At 37.5% G+C, this 26865-nt stretch overlaps 1 protein-coding gene across 1 annotated transcript in view; it reads right to left on the bottom strand.

The window, feature by feature from the left end:
- Positions 1–26865, bottom strand: part of ROBO2 (roundabout guidance receptor 2) — a 409630-nt gene that overhangs the window by 118923 nt on the left and 263842 nt on the right. The window contains exons 4-6 of the mRNA XM_042867094.1: positions 21524–21662; positions 7164–7291; positions 3797–3808 (exon numbers count right to left, since the gene is read on the bottom strand). Of these exons, the coding sequence (XP_042723028.1) occupies positions 3797–3808; positions 7164–7291; positions 21524–21662 (279 nt within the window). The remainder of the gene's footprint in view (positions 1–3796; positions 3809–7163; positions 7292–21523; positions 21663–26865) is intronic.

Raw genomic sequence — 26865 nt, 5'->3', positions numbered from 1 at the left:
TTTTTTTTTTTTTTTTTTTTTTTTTTTTTTTTTTTTTTTTAAGTGCTCTTTAAAAGGCTACAAAACATCAAAACAAGTCAGTTCTGTATTTTTTCTTCTTATTGGTACTCACAGGCCTAAGTATTTCATTCTATGACAACCTTTTGACTTTAATCTAAAGGATTTGCCAAGTGACAAATAAGAAAAATGCATTATTCTTTCACTTAAGGAAGAAACAAATGCGAGAAGTCTAATGTTTACTGGTGCACTTACCACCTTCTTGAAAACTTTATATGTGTCAGCAGCAGGCAGACAAAATACTGCACTTTGATATAGATAGGTAGGAGATTTCTGCCACTGAAAGATGGCACAGCAGTGCCAAGCATGATCTCATCTCTTCTGTCACACACCAATTGTCATTGCTGATATAGTTGTATATCTCCTCAGTGACTCAAATGAAGGTGATAGTTTCATGAATACACTAAAAATAGAACTGTTCTCCTGTAAGTCAGAATGAAATGGAAAAGGATAGAGCTCTTTCTCAGCTATCATCTAAACAATGTGATTTCAAGCCACAAAAACTAATATAACCTCCTTTAAAGTCCTTTCTATTTTGTTTCAGGCTGCATCACTCTGAACTGATCATTAAGGCATGCCTATTGATTTATGACCTGAAAACTTCCCACTGTATTTAAGTAAAATGTAGTGACATTTCACTTACATATGCTTAGATTGTATTTAATTAGTATGAAATTTGGAATATTCATGGTAAATGTCTTATCTGTTTCTCTCTCCTCCAATGTAGTAGGGAAGTAAAGTCACTGTACTTTGGTTGGTCTCTCCTTACTTTGTTAATTCCAGATAATTTCTATCCAGGTGGCAAAATTATCTGTCTATTTGTTGCATGTTGCTATTTTCTAAGATGAGTCACAGCAAATTAAGTACACTTGACTCACTGCAAAGCAATTGAAATGCAAAGAACTGTATTTTGACCTGGTCATAGTTGAAAACAATTTGTAAACGGTACTTTGTCTTTTGAATGACCTTTCTGCATTAACAAAAATGCAATTGAAGCATTAGACATATATTTTCACAAATCTTCTATCTGAAGTTAATTTTAAGACTCCATCTCAGAGCAGTATTGCAACTGCTTTTGAAAAGTAGACCAGTGTTACTTTTAGATGGAATTACACAAAACTTCTGGGCCCCTCTCAAATTCTGTGCTTTTTACAGTTTCTCTCCTGTGTGGCTACTGTGAGAAATACAGCAGAGTGCCAAAGTGAAAAAATATTAAACTTTCTCATTTAGAAAATTCATCTAGTGTGAAGAATGGAAGAAATGGGCATAAATGTGGATAAATATTTTGTTTCCCAAACCATCTATTGTAAATCTTGTAACAAATAATTTCAAAAGGTTATAAATAAGAAAACAGCTATTTCAGAAATGAGCAACATGTTTATACCTAGCAGCAACTCCAAGTAATCTAGCATAGAGCTATTAAATTCACCAGCTGCCATCCACCTCAGGCAAGATCATACTTCATTTCATCTATGTAGTATAGATTGTATGTTAATATCTGCTTGAATCAAAACATGATCATTGGCAAAAGTAATCCCAACTCCTGAATTTTCCATTCAAGCTGAAATTTAAATGAAAATGTCACAACTAATAGAATGTAAATATTTGGAACAGGTAAAAACTAAACAGAAGATGAAAATGATTCAGTTTGCAGTACGAATCACAATCGTTGAACGTTAAAAATACACAAAAATATATGTATCTCTTATTCAGCAACACGCCAATGAAACAAAATGTTTTGTTCTTTATAGCACAGTAAAGACAAAGCATATCTGCTCTGAAATGGAGGTAGCAATGAAAAGCAGATGCATTCAGATAATATGCAGGTATCAGGAAATAATATGAACTTATAAATTGCTCTCCTTCAGTTTAACATACACAGAAGTATAAAAATATACTTCTGGTAAAATGTCACCTTCCTAAATAATTGTGAGTGTAATAATATTAAGTAGAGTTTACTTTAGCTTCCTTTTGTAGGAGAGATGGATTTTGCTCTGCATTCAAGTCAAGTCTCTAAAAATAGCAAAACATAAAAGCTACAAGATTTGACTCGCCATTCCTGTCAGATGACAATTTTTTAAGAGATCATTTGAACATTCTGGTGATGAAATGATGGTGGAGAGAAAAGTTACTTTGTTTTGTTCTACGTGGCTTTAAATTTTCAACAACATAGATAGCTGCCTGCTTTGCCTACTTTTGAATGAAACAGACAGGAACAGTAGGATGAAAAGGAAAAAAAAAGTAAAAGCGTGCCCTATTATATGGAGAGCAGAGTCTTTTCTACAAGTGGAGAATTAGATATAAGTGACCAAAGAAAGCAATTCCACTTATACACTGCAACCACTACACTTTCAGAACAGGAAGGAAAACTGTTCTTATAGGTTTACTCCACTTTTACTGTTACAACTCCTGGGAATTAATTTGTTGGGAACTAGCATAATCTCAAAGTAATACAGCAGGGACTCAGGTTTAAAGCTTGCTATCGACTTTCTAAATGGAGAACTGTGAATTACTCTCCTACATGGGGAATTCTCCAAGATAACCAATAAAGTGACTGCAGAGGTACATGCTTGGCTCTATTCACGATAGTTCAAGCAAGCTAATGAGCATGGGATCACCTTAGTTATGGACACAGATGCCTAATCTTCATCTTATCTTTAAATTATTCCAACATTTCTTCCTCCAACTTCATAACAGTGAAGACCTGAGACAAGGTCAAAATCAAACGCATTTCTAAAAAAAAATGCTGAGTACATAGACACTAAAGCTCTTAGCAATTTCTGTAAACACCAGTACAGACTTCTCACACTAATAAAACAAAAACAAAAAACACCAAACAGAGTAACTATATTATTATTCTAGAAGATACATATAAATGCAAACTGCAAAAATCAGAGGAGCAGTGCAATCAATTAAATAATTTAAAAAGTCCATACAGGTACAGAGTAAAGATCCGTGAATGAACATTAAATAAGTTCAGGATATTTGTGAACACCAAAAGTGAATTTCAGCTAGTGGCAGCTGCAATTTTTCCATTATGCTCAGATTTCTATAAATTTTTAGAAGTAATTTCAAAAGCATAGGAAGGAATCCAATTTTCACAATAAGAATTCGAAATCCAGAGACTGTCTTCCTCCGGACTTGTTATTCAGAACAGTCACAACCTATACAGTGCATTCCAGAATGCACTCCAAGTTGACCCAAGGGTGAAAATCAGTGATGAACTTTCTTAACAAGCACGGAAATCTACTCCATTCCCTCTTCAATTTCAGAACTATTTTATTTCAACAGTCTTTGAAAGACACAAAAAAGAAAGGACATGCAAAGCCTGTGCTTTTACTGCTATGCAATAGAGGCACAATGAGCTGATCATTTAGGGCCTGATAGAAGCTCACCAAAGTCAATACAATCCATTCTGTTGATTTCAATGGCTTTTATACCAGGCCCTTAAATATACTGTTAAAAATGTCTGAATGATTTTGGCTCAGTATCACCACACCCATTCAGTTTCACTGACTGGTTATTTCTTGGTGATTTGGCAAATGTGTTTATGTCTGACATAGCAGAAAATAGAAAGTTCAGAAATAGCAGTTCGTCAGTCAAAATCACTTGCCTGGTGCTTTAAAGTTAATACTATTCAACACTGGCTGGTAACTTCAGCCAGTTAAATGCTGTTGCAAATGAAAGATGAAGCATTGCATGAAGCCATGCTAAAATGGATAGAAGGATGGTTACTTACCAACGGGGCGAGCTGTTGACATTACAATGGTGTAGTGAGAACATAAAAAAGAAATTAAAAAAGAAAAGAATATCTGTCAGAATGCATGACGTGTAATGTTACGTTAAACTATGGATACTACCATGATTGCTAACCCCTCAAATGACAGCCTAAGTAAAATATTCACTATCATTTCTGTTTAGTCACATGTTACTATTACCACATTTATTTGAGCATAGTATCTGAGCAAGCTGACTGGAACCATTCTCTGAGAAACATTTTTTGTTATCTTCACATGCCATCATCAAGTATCACTGTTAGTGCCTGATAAAAGAGAAATCACTTGCATTAGAAAAAACTTTTAGATCTTGATGAACACATCAATTTAAGCTACAAACTGACAAATATCATGCCACTAGATGCAATGCATTTACTTTCTGAGTCAAATATCAATTGAATTTTAAGCATGGTCAGTCACTACAGCTGTGGGGTCCACAAAAAGCCCAGGACAATTTTTCTCATTCAATAACAGGCATGAAGGCTTACAACACATTGCTTTTTCCTCACTGACAAGACTGATGAAAATATAACAAATAGGCCACAATGGCTATGGGGATTTCAACTCAGAATCTCCCAAATTACAGCTTAGGAAACTTCCACTTCCTAACAAAAAAAAAAAAAATTGCTGCTGAATGATTGACAGGTTAATATTGTTTCAGACTGATATCAAGACTGAAGGCTGCTACTGCAACCAATGATTTCTTGATGATAGCAACAGCTGTTTATTACAGTTGTGTTGGGAGAGAGGACTGCCTGTCCCTCTGCTAATAAAATGCAGACATCCCCTTTCCCAAGAACAAAAAAGCTGGACATAAATTTGACTCAGAGTTGCCATCTGGTTACATGAAACTTCCCTTATTTTAGCAGTAGAAATAGCTACATATTTCTGAGTAATATTATTTACATATTTATTTACCTATTTATTTCAAAAGAAGATAATCAGCTCTATATCCCTATGTGCAGACTAGGGCCAAAAGCAAAAACGTGCTGATCCCTATGTAGTGCAGCATGCAAATATGGTTTTTGTTCTCAGCATTTCTGTATCTCTATCCTTACTTTGTCATATTCACTTTAATTATTTCAAGCCTACTGCCCTTTCTCAAATTTATTTTGAGACATTCTGATTTTTGGTTTTATGATATATTCCTGGTCTCACAGAAAGATAAGGAATGAGTGATGTGCATCTTTCCAAGACAGAGTCTGAACACTGAATCACTGAATTCAAATTCTGTTATCATTTACAATCATGTAACAGTTGTACAACAGTATAACAGTGAACTCCCTGACTGCATCTTCGTTCATTGCTTTGAGAAGATGGAGCTGTGAGAGAGGTAGCTAAGGATTATGCTGTTGCTGCCAGGTTTGCAGTCAAAACTGCAGAAAAAACCACACACAAGGACCAAGGACCTTCAAAGTGAATTTTCAAGTGCTAAATGACTTTCTCCTTCACACGAAGGATGATTTTGTTAAAATCAATTTCAGACGAAATTAGTGAAAGTTTAAGAATTCAGAATTAAATCTTTTAACTAAAAGGAACACAATATGTGGTCCCTTTTAAGTCAACAGGAGTTTTATCCAGTACTTTGCTTCCAGGAAATACAGACTAATAACATTTCTTCACTGAATTTCTAAGCTTTTCTCATTTCCTGTTACCCTGAACATTTAATAAGCTTGTATCATCATGGCTTCCTTTATGTTGGATAAACACTGTGTATTCGAATGTAAACCTAAATCAAACCTAAGGGGAGAGTCGTACCCAAGATAACGAAAGCCTACTTTTACTGTAGGAAAATCAATTAAATTATATGTTTTGTTTGTTTGTTTGTTTCACCTTAATTTGATCAAGTTCACACTTCAGTGATTTCAAAGGATTTTTTGTGCTTGTTTCTAGTTATTGTTCATATTACAAGTCTATAATATACAAATATTAAAAGCCTGCTTCAGTGATGCATACATTAGATACAGATCTAGGCATGTTTAAAGGCTAGTAAATTTGTTGCTAGATATATTGGATATCATGATTCTGCCTGTGACAAAGGAGCAGATTTAGAGCATTTCTTGGAGTTCAGTGTAGTGACTATTTTTCTCACATTACAAATGGAAAAACAATCTCTAAGACAAACATGTAACAGGTAAACCTACTTCTTCAGATGAAAACAGGAAGATCTACATTACCACATATTACCTGGAGCAAACACTGAGGTAATATTTCAGTAAATGCATTATCACAATATTCTCTTTTCTTTGTTATATACTAACATCTCCCCCTCTGCAAAGCCATTTGGTGCTTTTTTGCCCTTTGAATTCAGCAAATTAAACTGAACTGTGTCCATGCATTAAATGGATGGAAATGGAAGCTGGCCTCTTGGGTCAGTTGACCCCTGTTCTAATAAAGCAATCCACTGAGACTTTGAACGTTTGATTTAACGTGTATGAAAAGAGAAGCACAGATAAAGCCAAAAATGTTTTTATTAACCTTTCACAGCTCTACTGAAAACTGTCAGCATGCACCACTAAACTGTGAAATAGTATCTGCATGATATCCATTGTACCAAATCGTAGCTTATCTTTTGGAATGAAGAAATAACTATTATATTCTATTTACTAATACAGAAATATTGTCCCACAAACTTTATTTCTCTCTATAATCTTTGGCATGTCCATATCTACCGTCACAAAATACATTTGGGCAGCTCATTGTTCTGCTGGTGTTAAAACCTTTTTACCATATCAAATAGCATCCCATAAACAATGAGTGGATACTAAGGACTGGGAGATATTTTAAGAGAGAATACATTAGTTTTTTTATCATGTATTACTTACAAAATTTAATTAAGATTTTCTTTTTCCTTTGACTGAGATTTATCTTACAAGTAAAGAATAACAGCAGGGAGTTCAGTTATGGTACAGCTAATAATTCCATTATACTATGTGCATTACGTTTGACATTTGTAAACACAGTGCACTCCTTATATTTATTAGGGAATAGAACCATAATAACAACAATTTAAACTGAATTTTTACTTATGAAAGAGTGTCTGTGTAGTTTGTTACTGCTTGCCTATGAAAACGTATGCATCTATTCTTTAATAAAAAATATTAGAACAGATCATTAACTGCTGTGAGATCTTATCCTACTGAAATCAACTAGAATTTTGCCACAGATATCAATGGGAGCAGGATTTCAGATTTGTAGTAAATCAGTAGAGCACCAACAACTGCACAGGATGTGTGAAAACCAAACACAGCAGGTAAGGATTTGGCTCATTTTGCCAGAAAGCCATTGATTCATTCAGGACACAAGATCTCTCTCCACAGGAACACTCACCTCGCACAGTAAGGGTAGCAGATGCTTCCACTTTTCCAACTCGATTCTCAGCAATGCATGTGTAGGTGCCTTCATCTGTGCTCATAGCCTTCTTGATGCGCAAAGTGTAGTCATCTTTAATGTCATACCTGTGTTGCAAAAAAAAGAATGAAAATATTTTGTAGCCGACAGGAATGTACAGAAACTCTTATCTGGGATATGCTAGGCTGATCCTATCTGGGATTCAACTTTTGAAGATAAATTATTACCTAACATTAGATAATTCCACCAAGCATTAATCTCTGTGACATTTTTATTGCACTCTGCATTAGTTAGAAACTTTACATAAAATTAGTATTTCTGTGCTCACTCAGTATAAGGGTTTTGTTAATATCTTCCACTTCATCTTTGATCTAGAGTAATGTGATAAAATTAAGCTATCAGACATCAATTATCAATAAATGACAGCTCAGGTTTCTCACACCTTTGGCTTTGTGAGATACATATTTTATATTTAGCTGATTTGGAATTTTTCCTTTATAAGTAGTTCTTCACTATAGCAGCAACCCCTTAGGAAAACTATGCATGTTGGTAGGATCTGACACTATAATATTATAAACAATAAAAATATACTTAAGCTCTGGAAGGTGAACATTTATGGAAAAGGCATATTAAAGAAGATTTATCAATTTCACAGAAATGCTACAGAGAGATTCATTAAGAGTGAACAATTACATTCTCTTTCTTAAAATAAATTTGGAAGATTTCAATTATGTCAATTTTTTTTGCTTCTACTGTTGTAATAACTGTAGAATTATGAGAATGTGTAAAATTTGAAAAAATAATGTACAGCAGCAGGCTGTGAGCATTCATTCACAAGGCATTCACAGTGGCTCAATCAAAAAAAATAGAAAAATATTATTTGTTAAATAGTTACCAGCCCACAAAAGTCTAGCTTAAAAACTATTTTAGGCTCTGATCCAACCTCATTAAGTCAACAGGATACTTTATCTTGTATGAAATTTATTTGTCTCCTGAATCAGGAAAACATCAGTTTTCAGCATAGACATTTTGCTCTTGAAATACCCTCTTGAAAATTACTTTCAACAACATTTCTTCTAGACACACACTAATGATATCTTAACTAAGATCGAGATTTAGCTTCATATTTTCATGCATCAAATAGTGAAAAAGGCACATGAGATTAAAGAAAGATCTAGACCTCAAGAGATGTCAGTAAACGTTTACTACATAACTTCAGAAAAACTAATTTACCTTCTCTTTGTCAAACAGTAAAGACCCTGCCTGCAAGCTTGTTCAGCAAACATACTGAAATGATAGAGAAGAGCATGCTTACATGTTTTAATGGGTAAGAATGTAATGCTATCATTTATTGGAATGTTGTGAAAATCTTTATGAGTATTTTTAAATGCTTCAGGAGCATCACGTGTACAAAACATGCATCATCTTTTTCTTCTTTATTATAACTTTGAAGCAAGAGTATTGTATGCTAATAGACACAAAAGTATCTTCACTCAAAGAGCCCTATATGCTGAAATGTTTAAAGTTCTGCTATGCCTAAGGAGAGCCCATGACAACATCAATAAGATTAACTTTGTTTCACGAACAAAGAGAAGTCAAAGCATTTTCTTATACTCATCACAATGCACTACAGTTTCATTCTATACTCAGTAAGTCCATTCTAGTCATTAGCCATTAATTCAAAAAGACCAAACTATAGCTAACTGTTCTGTCAGAAAAAAAACAAAACAAAGCAAAACAAAAAAAAAAAAACCAGATCACATCCCTTTCATTAGGAATTCCACTTAACTGTACATGTTTCCTGTATGTCAGATTTAACTAATGAACAAGAGATATGTCAGTGGGAATACATAGTCAGAAACTTCTAGGGACAATTTTTTTTCTAGCACAGTACTACTGAATGACATAACCAACTTATGACAATAGAAAACTTAACATGTATTTTCTGGATTGGTTCAGAGCTGTTCAGCTACTCACTCCAAAGCCATAAGCAGCTGAGGCACATTTCATCCTGACTGTACACAAATTATGGAGTTCTGCATTCTGTGCTGCTCTTGTCAGTGGCAAATAGAACCACTGTTTTCATAATTGAGAAAAGGCAAATGGTCTCCTCTAAAAATCTCAAGAATATGACATCATATCCCACAACAATGGAGTAGTTATTTATCCTTGGCCACCACAGAGATCGCAGACAAAAGAATTTGCTTATTTTCTTGACACACAGCCATCTGTAGGGGACTGAAAATATGAAGTGGTACTCACCTCCTGCAAGATGACAAAACTAAGATCAGCTGTAATGAAAATATGAGTTGGATATAGGAATCACGTTTATAAAGCTGGGCAACAATTAGACACTAATTTTGTTACAAAGGCTTTAAAAAAAAAAATAAAAAGAAAGAAAGAAAAGATAAATAACATCCCTGTGGTTCACTTAACCACTGCTGAGATAAAACCAGACAGGCAACAGGGCTGTATCTGATTGGCTGGCTGCTTAAACTGGGATGCAGGCAGCCTGGGACAGGGCCCGACAGTCTGCCGTGGGCTGCAGCTGACTCGTTCTTCATTTCACCGATGCGCTGGTGCTGATATGCCAGCCAGCTGCCTTGGAGGCTTCAGCAGTCTTTATGCTTGCACCTGCCAATCATGCAAATTGTGCAAAGGCTGCTGGGGGAAAAAGCCAGCTGCATGGCATGCCAGGACGCAGAGAGGGAGCACAGCCATAATCTCCCACTTGGATTGTGAAATGCAGGAAGCAGTAAATGTGTCACTGTCATGGCCCAGTTATCAATTACTTCAAGGAGCGGACGTGCTCTCCTAGTCTGCTTCTCCAACAAGACCATACTGAGTTTTTGGACCACCATGGCAGAACATGCCGTCTAGCAATTGGAATCATCCACAGATGGGCCCATGGGATAGCATAACCATCTGCTGTCCTGAAGTACTGATATGCTGCCCCTCAGTCATCTGTTCCTCTCACACTGTCCCTAGAAGTCACCACGGTTCAGTGAAGAGCTTTGACAGATGAAGCAGGCAGGAAGGAATAAGAAGAAAACTGGCTTCTAGCTTTAGTTGATCTATGCATAGTAGCTCAAAGAGCTTGTGTGAGAAAGGTGCCATGAAATAACAAAGTGAGAAGGCTGAACGTGGTTGTACCTTCTAAGTTTCTCGAGCAAAATCTAGAATAGTGTTTGATCTCCTCTCAATCCAGAGCTTCCTATGCCCTCAACAAGATGTTTCCATCTGAGTTTCTGGAGAAGTTCACTCCCATCTGGATCAGTTCCAAGCTGACACTTAGGAATTCGGCTCAGGGCCTCTTTGATTGTCAGTGCTGCTCAGACAGAGGTGGCCAGACTTCTGGATTGATGGTGGGGCAGCAGAAAACCAAAGTGTACCAGTTATGCTGGTGTGCTAAGAAGGCAGTGTCTTCAAAATATGTGCAATGTCAAGAAACACCTTCCCACATACTACCCTAATATTGCAGTCTCTTAGCCAAGTAATGCCAACATTCTGCACAAAATGTAGGGTGTCAGACATCTGCTACATATGTTTATGGACATCTAATTGATTTTAAATACTTCCCTTTGTTAAACATTTGGAGGTGCTTAACCTTTCAGTTTAGCTGAAACTTCAGCCATCAAATTGCTCTGAAAGAGGTCTTTGGAACAGCTAGTCCCAGTGTTAAAAAACCCAGCCACTTTTGGGTGTTGTGTTACATAACTTCTGCTATGAACAAGTAATAGCTCACATAGATCTGTCTTTAATTAACTAAAAGGAAGGGGGCCAGGGGATTGGAAAGGAAGAAAGAAACAGAGAAAACAACAAGCAGATGAGAAAACACTGCTGGTGAGGAAATTCTAATAGAAATTGGGTGATTTTGAGTGAAATCTGGCAGTCTCTGGCACATATGAATACATTCATTGTTGCTAGTTTTGATTAATGACAGTTGTACAATAGTGTGCTGACAGTCACTGCCATACAGTCACTTTTTTTTTTTTTTTATATGAAACACTGCTGAAAATGCAACCCAATCAGATTTGGCCCCTGAACAACATGTGCTATCATCACTGTACCGTGAATTGAGATTGATTGGTAACCAGCTGTGACAAAGTGGGAAAAAGAGCCTTGTCTTTTTCAAGAAAAGAAAAGAAAAAAAATAATTAAAAAACCCTGATTTGTGTCAAAACCATTACCATCTGCTCAACCAAATAACAAATAAAACAAAACACATTAACTGTTTTTAACTATCACAAATTAAAATACTGAGGTTGGATTCATGCACTGGCTTAAGGACCTAAGAATAATCTTGAATTACACTGGTTTTGTTGCAGTTTGCAGGGTTTCTTTTTTACATATTCAAAAGTGTATTTGTCCCTATTCAGCCACCAATCTTCCATGGCCATCTAATAAAAGAGAGCGAGAGAGAGATAAAGAGAATTCAGTGAAGTTAAAGAGATTTAACAGTATGCTTTTTGCATTTGATATACATTCTACTGAGTGCTTCATAGAACCCACAAATTTCCAGATTTTAACAATTGTGCAGGCAGTTATGCATGAAAATATGTGCTTCTTTGTCTTTTGCATGCACAGGTAGCACAGCTGTGTGTGCAGATGGAGTCATTACATTCCTAGATATCCAGCTAGTGTTACACTTTCTTCAGCTGTGCATTTTAAAGTTAGGAGATTGTAGTACTATTTTCAATAAATTCAACAAATTCGAATAAAAAAAGAAGATATTCTTCCTGCTGAAGGGAGAATGCAAGAGTCACATGTTAATTGCTATGAACTGATGTTACTGGCCTCAAAAAATTACATCAATTTATATCAGGCACTTATTTTCTTTGTATTTAAGTTTTGTAGGGCTTCCTTTTTTTTTTTTTTCCCCCTTTCATTCTTTTTTCTTTCTTTTTTTTTTTTTTTTTACAGATGGCACAAAAAATTGCAATACATGCATACAAAACTTCAAGATTACTCACAATACTAAAGAGAGACACTACTAGCCCAAAACAGTGAACATGATGGAGTTAAGCAGGCTTAAACTTCCATCTCCACTTCTCCTTTATGGTTCTGGCACTTTGCTTTCCAGCATAGTGCCACAGCTTTTCACTGGCTCCAGATGGAGGAAGCCAGAGAGAAACTGTAGTGAAGATGAGAAGCATGAGACCGTTATCTGCTTCAGCCTTATGTGGTACAGAAGCAGAAAGAAGAGCTGCCATTCCCATCAGGTAAGCATTTATCCCTACTGCCAGCTCCCTTAAATGAAACATTTGTTTTGCACTTCCAGCTCATGCGGCGATAAGCAGAAGAAAGATGATGCACAAACCAATGTGAGTGACACAGCAAAAGATAAGGCAGCCCTCTCATTTTTGTTCCCTACTAAAACCTGAATCAGAGACAGAGAGCATAAAAATGCATGTGTTTGTGTGTTACGGTCCTAAATTACTTTCTTGTACGACTATGATCTTGGCTGCTTTTTGCTCAGTGGCTCTTAGATGTAGCTGAAGGCTATGGTAGACTGGCCGATTGAAGGGCTGTCCCCAAGTGCTGACATGGCAGCTGCCACTCACACACACGTTTGAGAGAGAGAATTTGCTGATTCCCATTCATTCCTTGGCTATGCTATTCACACCAAAGAAAGGTATAAGACAATGTGACATTACCTTGAATTTCTTATTGTGAGGTATATATCATAATGGTTTATAAAATGGTTTACTGGCTTCATGCCAACAAGCCAGCAAAGAGTTAAGTGATACAGGTTACTATCCTCTATTTTTAATTAAAATATATTGACAGCAGATTCTGCTTCAGTCCAAAATCTTTTATGCGTTTTAACCAGCAGATTCTTTATAATTTTTTCTGGTTGACACTCTCAATTGCAATAATATAAAACACAGAACCTCACTCCATTATCCCTTAAGCCAAGGCACTCAACAAAAGGGCCTAAATCTCATAAAAGATGAATGCAACAGCTACAGTCAATGTGCCAATATTGTGAAACTGTTCCCATGTCCAAGGAAATAATGTTCTCTGACTTCTCTGGAAGCATTATACTATGCAGCACTACTCTTGTGAATGAACACACATATGTCAATGCACTTGATTAGTATTTCTCAAAATCAGCAGCCATGAGCTCAGAAGAAACCCACGAATGAAAAATGGGACTCTTTTTTTTTTATTTCCACTAAAATAATTTGAAAACACATATAAGTTCAGAACAGAACATGTTTGGGAAACTGTGTCTTAGTAAACACTCTAAAATGACAGAGGCTTTCTTTCGTCTCTACAACTCTGTTTGCACAGAGAAGTACTCATAAAGAATTACCACATGATAATTATCCAAAATGGGCTTCTGATTTGATTTTAGTTCCAGACAGACCTCCATATTTGAAAAGCTTGAACCTCAGTAGAAGTATGAGCTAAGAGACCATGTAATGACTTGGCATGGAGACCTACCCTCCTGTCAGCAGAAGTAGTCCGTTACCTCACAGTTGAGACACATTTGTCTGGCACTTGGGGAGCTTTGTATTATTAATGCCTATATCATACATTCATGTATGATGAAAAACACCCTTGATACTTAGGGTTATCTGCTCAGCACATCACTGAAATTAATTTTAAGGAGGTTAGTTTTATGGAAAAACAGTGTTTTGTTTTTTCTTACCATAAGAACTGTGTTCCAGTCCTTTCAAGTATCTTTTTTAGCAACTTAAAAATGGTTCTCAAAGCTAAAATTTTAATCTTTCACTGTTTTCACAGATTATTATTATTTTTTTTTAACTGAGATGACAAAGTTTATATCTCATACAAGAATAGAGTATATCTAAAACAGAAGAAATCCCTCTAGGGCAACCATCCCAACCATCCCAGAAGCATTAATAAGTTGTAGTCACAGCTCTTGAATTTTACTCCTGCTTGAGTAAAACTATCAGCTTCCCTTTCTTGAACATTTCCCAGAAAAACAGAACACTTTTTCATTCTATTATATTTAATAGTCAATAAACTGATAATACTAAGCCTAAACTGCTTGATTTCTTTATGCTTCTAAAGGAAACATGCTACCTCAATATTTTGAAGCTTATACATGCAATGTATAAACTATGTGATTATGAAGCTTTTATTTGTTATATTCTGTTTTTACAACACCAACAAAAGATTCAAGCAGTGGAATAGGTAATTTGAGCAAAATTCTACATCAAGTTTTCTTGAGTCTCATTCCTGACAGAAGTACTTACTTATTTCTGTCTTTCATGATTGGAAAATTCTGAAAAACACACCTTTCTGCCAGTATTAAATTTTCCTTCAGGACTCTATTAGTGACTCCATTACTTTTCAAACATTCAACAGTTTTAGGATGTTACGTAAGAGAGGATAAAAACTAAACAATTCACTAATGGCAATCATATTTCAAGTGCACTGCCACTGATCACTTCATAGATTATCAGTGATTCACTCATCAAAGAGAAAACATGTAGAGTGCTAGCTGACATGATTCCTTTTTGGTTGCTGTATGTGGGGCTGTAAAACTATTTTTCCAACCTTGAACCTTATGTAAACAACTGGAGACTGTTATCATGCACCCTCAAACAGACTGCATGAAACAATAGCTCTTCTTCAGCTGTGGCAAGATCTGACACTTAACATGAAGCTAATTTAAATGTCAGTTCTATTAACCACTTCTCTGCTGCTCAGTCTAGCACAAACACGTACCAAACACTCCTGCTCACAGCATTTAATACTTCATGCAAATAAAAGGCAGATAACTGCTGGGTTAGACTACAGACCCCTGGGATAACTGGGATGATAGATCTACAGGACATTATTCAATGCCATGCATAGAGAGATTTCAGTTGTCAAAAAATACTCTAATTCACACTTTCACATGCCCATCTATTCTTCAGGAAACACAAGGAATATTTTCCCACTTACAGATTGAGAAGGCATCACTGGAAAGCAAAACATCCACCAGAAAACAGAGATATTGAACAAAAAGAACCAACAATGAGGTATGCCATTTTGATGCTACATACGAAAACCTGCCTCTCTTTTACCACGTCATCTCTCTATCTCTAAACAATCTATCTGGCTTTATAGGAGAATTTTCCTCAAATAATTCAACATAACAGCTAAACACACATCTACACTGTATGCTGTTGAAATCCACCCGTGCTCTGGTAGGCAACACAGCCTCTTCACAAGTTGTGTTATAGCTTGCCCTGTTCCAGCCATGTGCTGCATTAAACCCAATGTAACAACAGCCTCTGCAAACTGTCTTTACTCCCTCCACATGTACATAAGAATACAAACAACATATTAAACTTTTTTCTTCCACTGGCTCCTTTTGACATGCTATTAAGAACATCCAATCTTCTCCCTTATGTTCCTCACAGAGGGAACTAATCTCCGTTTGAGGCCTGGCTTAGAAAACAAAAGATGGGCGTACAAATCATACTGTTTCTAACCAGAGGTGGTGAATAGTACATGTAATATAGCTAATATGAAAAACATCCTATTTTCCTGACCCTTTATTTAAAACTGCTAATTATTATTAACAGCAGCAGAAATTTGCTGATGTAACCGAAGATTATATCCATTATAGTACTAAAACACACTCTTTACTCTAATTAATTTTCAATACACATTAGACTGCATTTTGTTACAAACTGCACAGAGATTAACTCGTCCAAAGCACACAGTACTGCAGTGTTATTAGCTCATATTTCATTGAAAGGTCATTCTATCCTTGGTTGTGTCTAGAGGAGGCTGTAGTTAAATACCTCACTATCCCATCCACAGAATATAAATAGAATTATGTAGCTCTGTGTTTACTCACAGAACTCACAGTTTTACCACTTCTTGAAAACTACTGTTTCTCTGGCTTACAGGGACTTATCCTGTGATCATGCAAAAATACAAATGCAGAACACTTCTTGCCATCAGACCTTTTTTGGATGACCTCTTAAAAATATAACATTTGAGAACTTACTGAGGTAAGATTCTCCGTAAAAAACATTTAAATTTGTTTCAAAGATTTGTACCTGGAAGACAGGTACACAAATTTTGTGATCTTCTCTTCTTAGTTTTGATCCCACAAGAAGCCATGGAGAAAAACACAGAAATTGCAGTACTTAGTGAAAATGCACACCTGTCAGAAGTGTGACAGACAGAATTTCTGTTCAGCCTATATTTATGCAATTATTTTTTAGGCACAAGGGCCAGATTTAAAAACATAGCAGGATTAATATCTATGAAGATTTTATTTGGAGCTAACATATCTACAAATAAATTAACTATAAACTCTCAACTGTAGTTAAGGTTAAACCTTATGGCTTGTCATTTACAGCAATTAAAAAAAATGTTTACAGTTCTCAGCAAACAATGACAATACTTTAATGCACTTAAATGTATATAAATTTTAAAAACCAGAAAATAATTCATTTTCCCTAATACTTTTTAATGAATATTTTTAATTTTTAGTGACTACGTTTTTCATTAGTGGGTATCACTGCTCTGTCTCATCTAAGAGCCTGCAATCTCTTAGCACAATATACTCTTGATAAACTACACACTGTTTTCCTTCTGAAGCATCACTCTTGATTTTTCTGCCTACACTCTTCCATTGTGTGGACAGTACATAAAACAAATACATCTTCCTGCTGGTGTAGATGCCACTCTTCATTTCTAGTATAATATTCATCTAATCAGACAATGCCTGTAAATGCAACTTACAAGAGCAGGTTCTAATTTCATTAGAGATGTATTTACTGAGCTAAGCCAGCTGTTCTTTGCTGGAATGCAAAAAAAGGCCCAAGTGATTGCTACTCAGTCATTTTTAAGGCAACTGAAAAATGCATTTGCTGAGCTAACTTCACTTTCCCAAAGAGCTGGCACTGTTAGCTTCTTCTGTGTAAAAGGTTTAAACAGTTATTATAGTGTGTCATAAATTTTAACTTGTAATTGAAAATCTCTTCACTTCCTGATAAAAAAAAAGAAAATATACGTATTACTTGCTATGTAATTACAGACTATGCAGCTGCTCTCTTTGACTCTGCTAGAAAATTTGAAGACATGAAACACTGTACAAACCCTATTCAAATTTTATTAAAGTGCTAGTCATAGATATGCCACTCTCATATTGGAGACTCTCAAGTAATATCACTTTTTTCTTGTTACTAGGAATGAAAAGCAGATGAATCAAGAGTTGATTCAAGCCATATTGAATTCCTGACAACACAGGAGACCATCAGACTCTTAGCAAGAAAGTATAATCTCTATTTCTGCCAAGCAGACATCAAAGGAAAGCTACCTGAACCTGTGGTTAGAAAAAGACTTCAATGTGTAAGTAAAAATGATTTTCATTTAATTTTCAGTATTTCCTGATCATTCTGCATAGCTGCAACTGGCTGAGTTGCTTTAGTACAGCTTTAGAACAATTTTTGTGCCATTTCCTTGAGGTGCTTATAAAGAAAAGAAACACTATTCATGAAGTTGTGAATCCAGTATTTCAGCCAAAGGCATAAAGACTACTGACCCCACAATATCCTGTTCACCTCCAGTAGTTTGACACGAGTCATACTTGATTAACTATTCCGTTCGCCTTTGTATACTGTGGAAGGTATGGTGTGATGTTGATTCTTTAGAGCAAGCAAGTAAAATAAAATATACACCACGCGCCTCTATCCCGGTTTCATAATCCATTTCAGTTTCTTCTCGCTGATTTAAAATGGACAGCTTCTGGAAAAAAAGCTTTATACAACCTACATTTCACATTGCCCTTTATTTCTGCCTATGGGTGCAGCATCAGTATTTTTAGCAAGCTACTAATATGCTGGGATTGGTTTAGGGTCCAAAAAGAATTTTCAGGTCTGAATAATTTAATTAATTATTACAAAAATATACATAGCTTGCTCTGAAAGTAATGCCTCCTAATTATTTCCATAGAACCTACCACAGATACGAAGAGCACAGTAACAATGATAGAGCAAATTCTCAGTTACATAACACTGTCTTTCTACATAGTCACCACCATAAGCTGTGCATTGTCACCAATAATGAACAAAAGCCTGCAAGGCACATCTGTAAAAATCTGCGTGGGTCACTGAAATGTGGCTCTTGCTTCTACTGAAACACAGTCACTGCCTCACAGTGCTCACATTCACTGTTTGGTCTCCATAAAAGCTCATCAACTGTTAATAAATGTAAATGGGTTCTTTACACACACTTCCATGCTGGACACCATTCCATCAGACTGTCCCTCTGTTGCCATCTGTCACATGGCAGCAAAACATAATGGAATATTGGTGGGAAGGTTCAACTCTACTGCGACATATCATCACATTCATCTTTGAGGTCAACACAATAAAACAGAAGGCAAAAAAATCCTAAGAAAACAGCTATGCATAATTCACACCACCGCTTCCACTCGCTACTTCCTAATGCTTTCTTAATTCCTGTCAAAGATACAGAAAAGCTACAGAAAAAAGCTCCATGATGTGTACAGAGATCTTTGAAATCTCAGGTCATGTCTAGAGGATTTAGGAAAAGAAGCTTCCTCTGAGTGATAGAGAGACATATTTTTTGCAGACACTTTAAAAACATTGACTAGATGAACAAATTTTAGGTCTTAAATTCAAAAATATAGGCTGATAGTTGTTTTAGATCATTAATTCAAAATAGTGAAAATTTGGAATACAGATCTGCACACTCAGAATAAACTTGTGTCCCATCTGTTCTTAGTTTCAAAGCACAATTGTTCATAAATTTCTGGGTAATTACGAGGACAATTAAACAAAATACCTAAATTATGATTTTTTAAATTTTCATATTTTCAAACACATTTACTTCTTTAGAAGTTGTTCCCTCCCCCAGTCCAACTGTGAGTGGAGATGTTTACAGTTCACCAGGGACTTATATAATTAAAACTGTAATAGCCTGAAATTATTTCCCAATTATTACTCAACACACCAATTGGTGGAGCAATACTGTTTATATTTGCCACCAGAAATTACTGCTATTGCTTTTCTCTTTGCTTTCACATATTTCAGTAAAAAATTGAAAGAACTTGAAGGAACTAATATAGAAAAGCAGAGAAGGGTTTCTGGAATACTATGGATACAGCATCACTGATTCTGGCGTTCATCATCAGTGGAATACAGAAACAAAACGCATAGAAATACAGAGTATTCAGTTTATCCCACTTTGCTATTACTGACCGATGTATTTTTGAAAATTGAATTAATAATAGAAAATTATAATAATTTGCAGTACTTACTGAAGCAGGTATCTACTATAATTATGTTGTAACCTAGGGATGTGGCCAAAAGGAAATTATTGGAATAATAATTAAAAAACAACAACAACAAAAAAGCCCCACAGCCAAAACCAGAAGGGCAAATGTGCAGAGAACATCACTAGCTGTAGAAAGAGGAAATTGTCTTTGAAATCTCTAAGACAAATAGCAGCACAGATCTGCTCAGAAAAAGGATTTATTTATTTATGAAATTATAACAAAGGGAATTCCTTAAAATTTCATAATTCACCATTTATATTAAAATGCTTAAAATACAGGACTTCAAAAAATGAAAGTGACATTCTTTTCTAATCTCAAAAAAAAAAAATAAAAAAGGATAGAAAATTTTATATTTCATCAAGGAGAAAAAAATTAAGAAATTTCTGCCCGAATTTTCATTTTCTCACCTCATTCTTTCAACTCACCCTTTGGAAAATTTGTTTGCATTAAAAAAAGAGAAAAATTCATTTCAGATAGTTTATCTTCTGTGATTAAACAACGTGCATCATGGTTTGGAAATTTCCACCCTTTGGACATTGAAGATTCTGCTTATGTATATTGTTTTTGAAAACACACAATCCTGATAATTGGTGTTTGTTTTTAAGGCATTAATACTGGACCACTAGATGATCAAAATCTATATGGTGGTAACCTTCGACATAGGCAATAGCACTGGCAATCCTCTATCACCCAAGGTGGCCTCCAGCATGAGATGCTGTAACTTTGCACATTACTCACCTATCCCCATGATGGTCTAAAGAAGACATAGCTGAAGACATAGCTCTTGAAGATGCCCAAAGACAATTAATAAATCATTTAACAGCAGTGAAAAGAAAAAAAAAAAAAGAAAAAGAAAACCACTGCAGAAATGAACAGTTTCTGAGAGTGAAGTTGAATATCATCAGAAGGTATCTGATATTAAAACACTATGATAACTGTTCCCATTTCCTGTTACATTTTTTATCTTAAAAAGAAAGACATCACAACTGGACAGAAGAAATTACCTCAAAACACACAGTAACTTGTTTTTAACCGTAAAATATATAAAAAAAGGTACATAGAACCATTTTAAAAACTTAATCCAGCATGCAGCCTAATCAAAGGCACTGCAACTGCACCACCTGTTCTGCTTAGAAGGCCTAGAAGTAGGTATGATTTAAAACAACTTAAGCAGTAAGACTAAACCATAGCAGCCCAATACATTCACTAGTATTTAATTAAATAATTCTATGTTCACATCAAACATAGAGCTGAGGAAGTGGAAGCAAAAACAGCTACAGACCAATTTGAGTTTTGTTATTTTATTCAAGATTTAGATATTGAAAAACAAGTGATGTTAACCCCAGATGTAATGATGACCATTTACTGTATGACTCCTAGGAATTACCACACTTTACCTAGTTAGGGTGAAGATGTAAGGCATGCTGTAATGATGAAAGAAGCCAAAACTTCCAACTTGTTTTAGTTAGTCCCCGTCACAGCAGTGTGCTCTCAGAACATTTGATATACACTGACAGGGTTAAACCAGTCAAACACCAACACAGTTGCTCTTTTTTTAAGACCATGATTGGAGAAGCAGAAATAATACTGGTGACCAAAAGAATTAACCTAGTGTTTTCCACTTCTGATAAAAATATCAGAAGTTCTTTTGACTTCTCCAGTGGAAGAGTTTTCTGAGACATAGTGAACATTAGCAGAAGAACCAGCAAAGCTCTGCCACAAATGCATCCCATAAGTGTCACAGAGAAGGTCTGTACCTTTCCCTTTTCTGAAGGCTACTTTTACTAGTGCAGCCCTTAAGACATCTTTAGTTTTGTCCTGAAGATGCAGTGAATAGCCATCTGTTCACAACAGCTATGCATCAGTTTTCTTCCTTGCACTGGAATCCATGACCTGGACAATGCAGCTCAGAGTGGGTTTCCCTGCTCAGCTGGCTCTAAAACACAGTTTGTAGTGCCAAAGACCAGAAACATGGGAAATATGCAGTCAAGAGTAGTTTCAAAGCTGCTCAACAGTGGAAGTTTGAATGCGAGGGGAACACAAATGTTGCTCTCACCTTCCTCTTGGCAGGTCTGCATCATCCTTCTTCCAGCGGACGGTGGGCTGCGGGTCCCCCTGCACCTGGCACCGGAAATCCACGGCCTCCTCCTCCAGCACCACCTGGTTGATTGGTCGCCTGAGAAACGTGGGCCGCTCTTAAAAAGAGACATTAAAAATTAAATTCCTCAGTGAGTCAGAGGGCTGAAATGAAAAAAAACTTTTGACTTTTTAGCAAATTTTTGTTTACCGATCCGCGGAAGATAGAAAAGAGGGCTGAGTTCCACAAATTCAGACAAGTGGAACTGATGATGTGCACCGGCAGCCAAAACAGTGATGGCTGGGATGGAGATGCTGAGGTTGTCATGTCTGGCCTTCACATAAATGCTGAGTGCCACTAGCACGAAGCGCGTGCCAGCACCGGCTGTCTGCCTGTCACAGCAACTGGGGACGTCTTCCAGATCATGCCCTTCCATGTGAACTCTTTAGCTCTGCACTGCTGCATGGTCTAAGTGTGATTTAAAACCTACTGTCTGCTCCAGAAATATATGAGCTGCCCACAGAGATATCCTGCCTTTGGCAATGATCAATAGCTTGATGCTTTGGAGGAAAATGCAAACTGTGTGTTAGGTGTCCCAACCGATTGAGAGCTGTTGTGTGGAGGTCAAATCTTCACTGATTTCCATCACTAACTTCATCATGGAAAAATAAATTAAGGCCTCAATAATAAGTTCTGTTTACCCTTGTTATGTTAGTCTGCAAAGCTACAAATATTATTAATCATCATAATGTTGCACAGGCCTGTTTGAAATCCAGATGCAGAGCCACAATCTGATGTCAGTTAGAGTGGTACAAACTCAAAGTACCGGTAATTTCATTTGAAAGGATGTCACTGGGGTTAGTTTCCAAGTTGCCTTTGGATTGCATAAATTTTGTTCTGTCCTCTCCTAGCCATACCACACTTTTATTGTCATAAATTATTTATGCCAGAGACAAACCATTATAAGACTGGGTTTACATGAAGCAATATTTCCACTCAAGACAGAGATTTATTATAAAGACATCTAAAACCAGTTACACACTACTTTTCACATTTCATTCTCAGTAAGTTGAGTGGTATGATGTCACTTAGAAAATTATTCAAAATTTACACAGATGTAAGCAATACCAGACTCTGACTTAGGCAGATTGTTTTCCTAACCACAGAGCTGAATTTATGGGCTTGCTATAGATGTTTAACATATGCAAATTGAAAAACAAACAAATAAACAAACAAAAACATTAAAAGAACATTAATAAAGTTGCAAAATTTAACATGCAGCACCTAAAAGCCAGAAGTGTCAAAATTAAGGCTGTTTGTATGCCTTTTCTTCATTCCCTTTCTGCTTTATCGGAACGGTTGCAATTACATGATCACATGCAACTCTTCCCCTAAACATGTCTGTATGGTTGGTTTTCATCTAATGAGCAGGTGTTTAATATTTTGCTTTTGTTGTACTGTTTAGTGGGTGGCCTCCTGTTGTACAACTCAAACCTCTCTTCAAAGAAAGAATTATTACTTTCCTCCTGATCTCCATTACACCTATCTCAATGCTTCATAAACAATTCATTTACTTTCACAGCCCCTCTCGGAGGGGTGTGATAGAGATCTAAGAAAGCAAGCTTAAAAAAAAATCTGCTAAATTTTCATGCCTAATTTGAGACACAAAACTGTCAATTTATTTTTTCTTAAGAATTTAGCATTCATTTTACATGCTCAAAGCTCAGCTTCCACTGAATTCACTTGCATCTGATAAAATGTGAACTTACACAGATTGAAATAGTAAGGCAGAAAGTAAGGAATACAAAAAAAGCCTGTTAATAATTATTTGTATCAGTGACTCAGCATCACATGGAATTCCATAATACAAGCATAGTTACCTAAAGGCAGAGAAAAATATATTTTGTCAGCAGAGCAACAGACACATTCAAGAATCAACAGCAATTTTCCAGGTGTTAGATAGTAACATGTCTAAGGGACAGACACTGTTCTCCCTGTTTCTTCCAAGCCATTCCTGTTCTCTAAGTTTTTGTTCCTCTTTGTTCTGTATCCTGTGCCTGAAGCTTGCAGTAGCTGTTGGGAACATAGGTGTAGAAAGAATGACCCAGGGAACTACTGACCTGCCAGCCTCATCTCTATGCTGGGGAAGATTATGGAACAGATCCTTCTGGAAGCTATGCCAAGGCATGTGGAAGAGAGCGATGTGATACAGGGCAATCAATATGGCAACAAAGAACAAGTCCTACCAGTCCAACTTATTGGCTTTCTATGGTTGTGTATCTGCATCAATGGAAAGGAAAAAGCCAGTGATGTCATCTGTCTGGACTTCAGTAAGGGACACAGTCCCCAATAACATCCTTCTCTCCAGACTGGAAAGATACTGATTTGATGGATGGACCATTTGATGAATGAGGAACTGGTTAAGACTGTACCCACAGAGTGGTGGTCAGTGGTCCAATGTCCGGACAGAGATCAGTGACAAGTAGTATCCCTCAGTATTTGAACGAATTTTCTTTAATATCTTCCTCAGTAACATCAACAGTGGGACTGAGAGCATCCTCAGCAAGTTTGTGGATGACAGCAACTGAGTGGGGTGGTCAGTGCACCGGAGGGATGAGATACCATTCAAAGAGACCTAGAAGTCAGTGCGCCCAGGTGAATCTTATGAGTTTCAGTGAATTAAAGTGCAAGTTCTTACAGCTGGGTCACAGCAACCCCGACTATCAGTACAAAGGATAGAGACATAACCCTGCTGAAAAGGATGTGGGTGTACTGAACGGATAGCCATCAATGTGCCCTCGCAGCACAGAAAGTCAACCGTATGTGTCCTGGGTCGCATCAAAAAGAGCGTTGAGGGAGGTGATTCTGTCCCTCTATTCTGTGCTGATGAAATCTCACCTGGAGTACTGTGTCTAGATGTAGGGTTCTCAGAGCAGGAGATACATTGACCTGTTGGAGCACATTCAGAGGACAGCCACAAAAATTACCCAAGAGATGGAACACCTTCCCTGTGAGGACAGGCTAAGAGAGTTGGGGCTGTTCAGCCTGGCAAAGAGAAGGCTCTGGGAGGACCTTTCAATATCTACAGGGGACTTCTGCAAAAAAGGGGACAGATATTACAGCAGGCTTTGTGATTATATGACTGGAAGAAATTATTTCCAAAAGAGGGGAGAATTAGACTGGATGTAAGGAAAAAAAAATTATGTTAAGAGTAGTGAAGCACTGGAACAGATTGTCCAGAGATGTGTTGGAAGAACTGTCCTTGGAGATCTTCAAGGTAAGGCAAGATGGGGCTCTGAGCAACCTGATCTAGCTGTAGGTGTCCCTGTTCATTGTAGGGGAGTTGGAATAGACAACTTTTAAAGGTCTCTTCCAACTCAAATGATTTTCTGACTCTGTGACAATTTAAAAGCAATAAAAATAAAAATCAGCTAAAGTGAAGAGTGGCGTAGCAGTGGAGAGCTTGTGGGTAAGAATCAAGGGGTGGGCTGGTATGGCTGACACCGTTGTGGGTGTGTGCTACAGGCCCCCTGATCAGGAGGAGGAGGTTGATGAGGCCTTCCACAAACAGTTGGAAGCAGCGTCACGATCCCAGGCACTGGTGCTTATGGGGGACTTCAATCATCCAGATATTTGCTGGAAAAGCAATGTGGCCAGGCATGCGTGGTCCAGACGGTTCCTGCAATGTGTTGAAGACAACTTCCTGATGCAGGTGGTTGAGGAATCGACAAGGAGAGGGGTACTGCTGGACCTTATTCTCACTAATAGAGAAGGGCTTGTCAGGGAAGTAAAGGTCGGGGGCAGCTTGGGTTGTAGTGACCACGAGATGGTGGAGTTCAAGATCCTGAGTGGAAGAAGTAAAGCAAAAAGTAGGATTGCTATCCTGGACTTTAGGAGAGCCAACTTCGATCTCTTTCGGGGCCTACTTGGAGCTGTCTCATGGGCTAGGGTGTTGGAAGGCAAGGGGGCCTGTGAGAGCTGGTCGGCATTTAAGCAGCTCTTCTTCCAAGCTCAGGATCGGTGCGTCCCTGTGAGGAAGAAATCGGGAAAGGGTGGCAGGAGGCCTGTGTGGATGAGCAAGGAGTTCGTGCACAAACTCAAAGGAAAGAAGAAGGCCCATGAAATGTGGAAAAAGGGTCTGACTACTTGGGAAGAATACAGGAATGTTGTCAGGGTCTGCAGGGATGCGACAAGGAAGGCTAAAGCCTGCCTGGAATTAAATCTGGCAAAGGGGATAAAGGATAATAAAAAAGGTTTTTTCAAGTACATTAACAGTAAAAGGAAGACTAGGGAGAATGTGGCTCCCCTGCTAAGTGACGGGGGTGTTCTGGTAACGGGGGATGCTGAGAAGGCGGAGATACTGAATGCCTTCTTTGCTTCTGTCTTCAGTGAAAAAGCTCCCCCTCGGGAATCTGAGACCCTGGAGATTAGTGAGAGGATCTGGGGAATGGAAGACCCCCCTTCTGTCAGGGAAGAGGTGGTCCGGGAGCACCTAGGCAACATCAATGTTCAGAAATCCATGGGACCTGATGGGATTCATCCACGGGTGCTGAAGGAGCTGGCAGAGGTGATTGCTGAACCGCTTTCGGTCATCTTTGAGAAGTCTTGGAAGACGGGGAAGGTGCCTGAAGACTGGAAGATAGCCAACGTCACCCCGGTCTTCAAAAAAGGCAAGAAGGAAGACCCAGGCAATTATAGGCCAGTCAGCCTCACCTCTGTCCCTGGAAAGGTGATGGAACAGCTTGTACTGGATGTCATCTCCAGACAACTGGAAGAAGAGGAGGTTATCAGGAGTAGTCAGCACGGGTTCACAAGGGCGAGGTCGTGCTTGACCAACCTGGTAGCCTTCTATGATGTTGTCTCTGGCTGGGTGGATAGGGGGAGAGCAGTGGATGTAGTCTACTTTGATTTCAGCAAGGCATTTGATACTGTCCCCCATGACGTCCTTATAACAAATCTGAGGAAGTGTGGGATAGATGAGTGGACAGTGAGGTGGGTTGAGAACTGGCTGACTGGCAGAGCACAGAGGGTCGTTGTTGGTGGTGCAGAGTCCGGTTGGAGGCCTGTAACTAGCGGTGTTCCTCAGGGGTCTGTGCTGGGTCCGGTCTTGTTCAACATCTTCATCAATTACCTTGATGAGGGGATAATGGCCACCCTCAGCAAGTTTGCCGATGATACGAAGTTGGGAGGATTGGCTGACACGCCTGAAGGCTGTGTTGCCATTCAGCAAGACCTGGATAGGCTGGAGAGCTGGGCAGAAAAAAACCGGATGAGGTTTAACAAAAGCAAGTGTAGAGTCTTGCATCTGGGGAGGAATAATT

This window comes from Lagopus leucura, unplaced genomic scaffold (genome assembly GCF_019238085.1).
Source record: "Lagopus leucura isolate 7727_CA_CO unplaced genomic scaffold, USGS_WTPT01 Super-Scaffold_100001, whole genome shotgun sequence".
NCBI classification, from domain to species: domain Eukaryota; kingdom Metazoa; phylum Chordata; class Aves; order Galliformes; family Phasianidae; genus Lagopus; species Lagopus leucura.
This window is presented reverse-complemented; position numbering and strand designations above follow the sequence as displayed.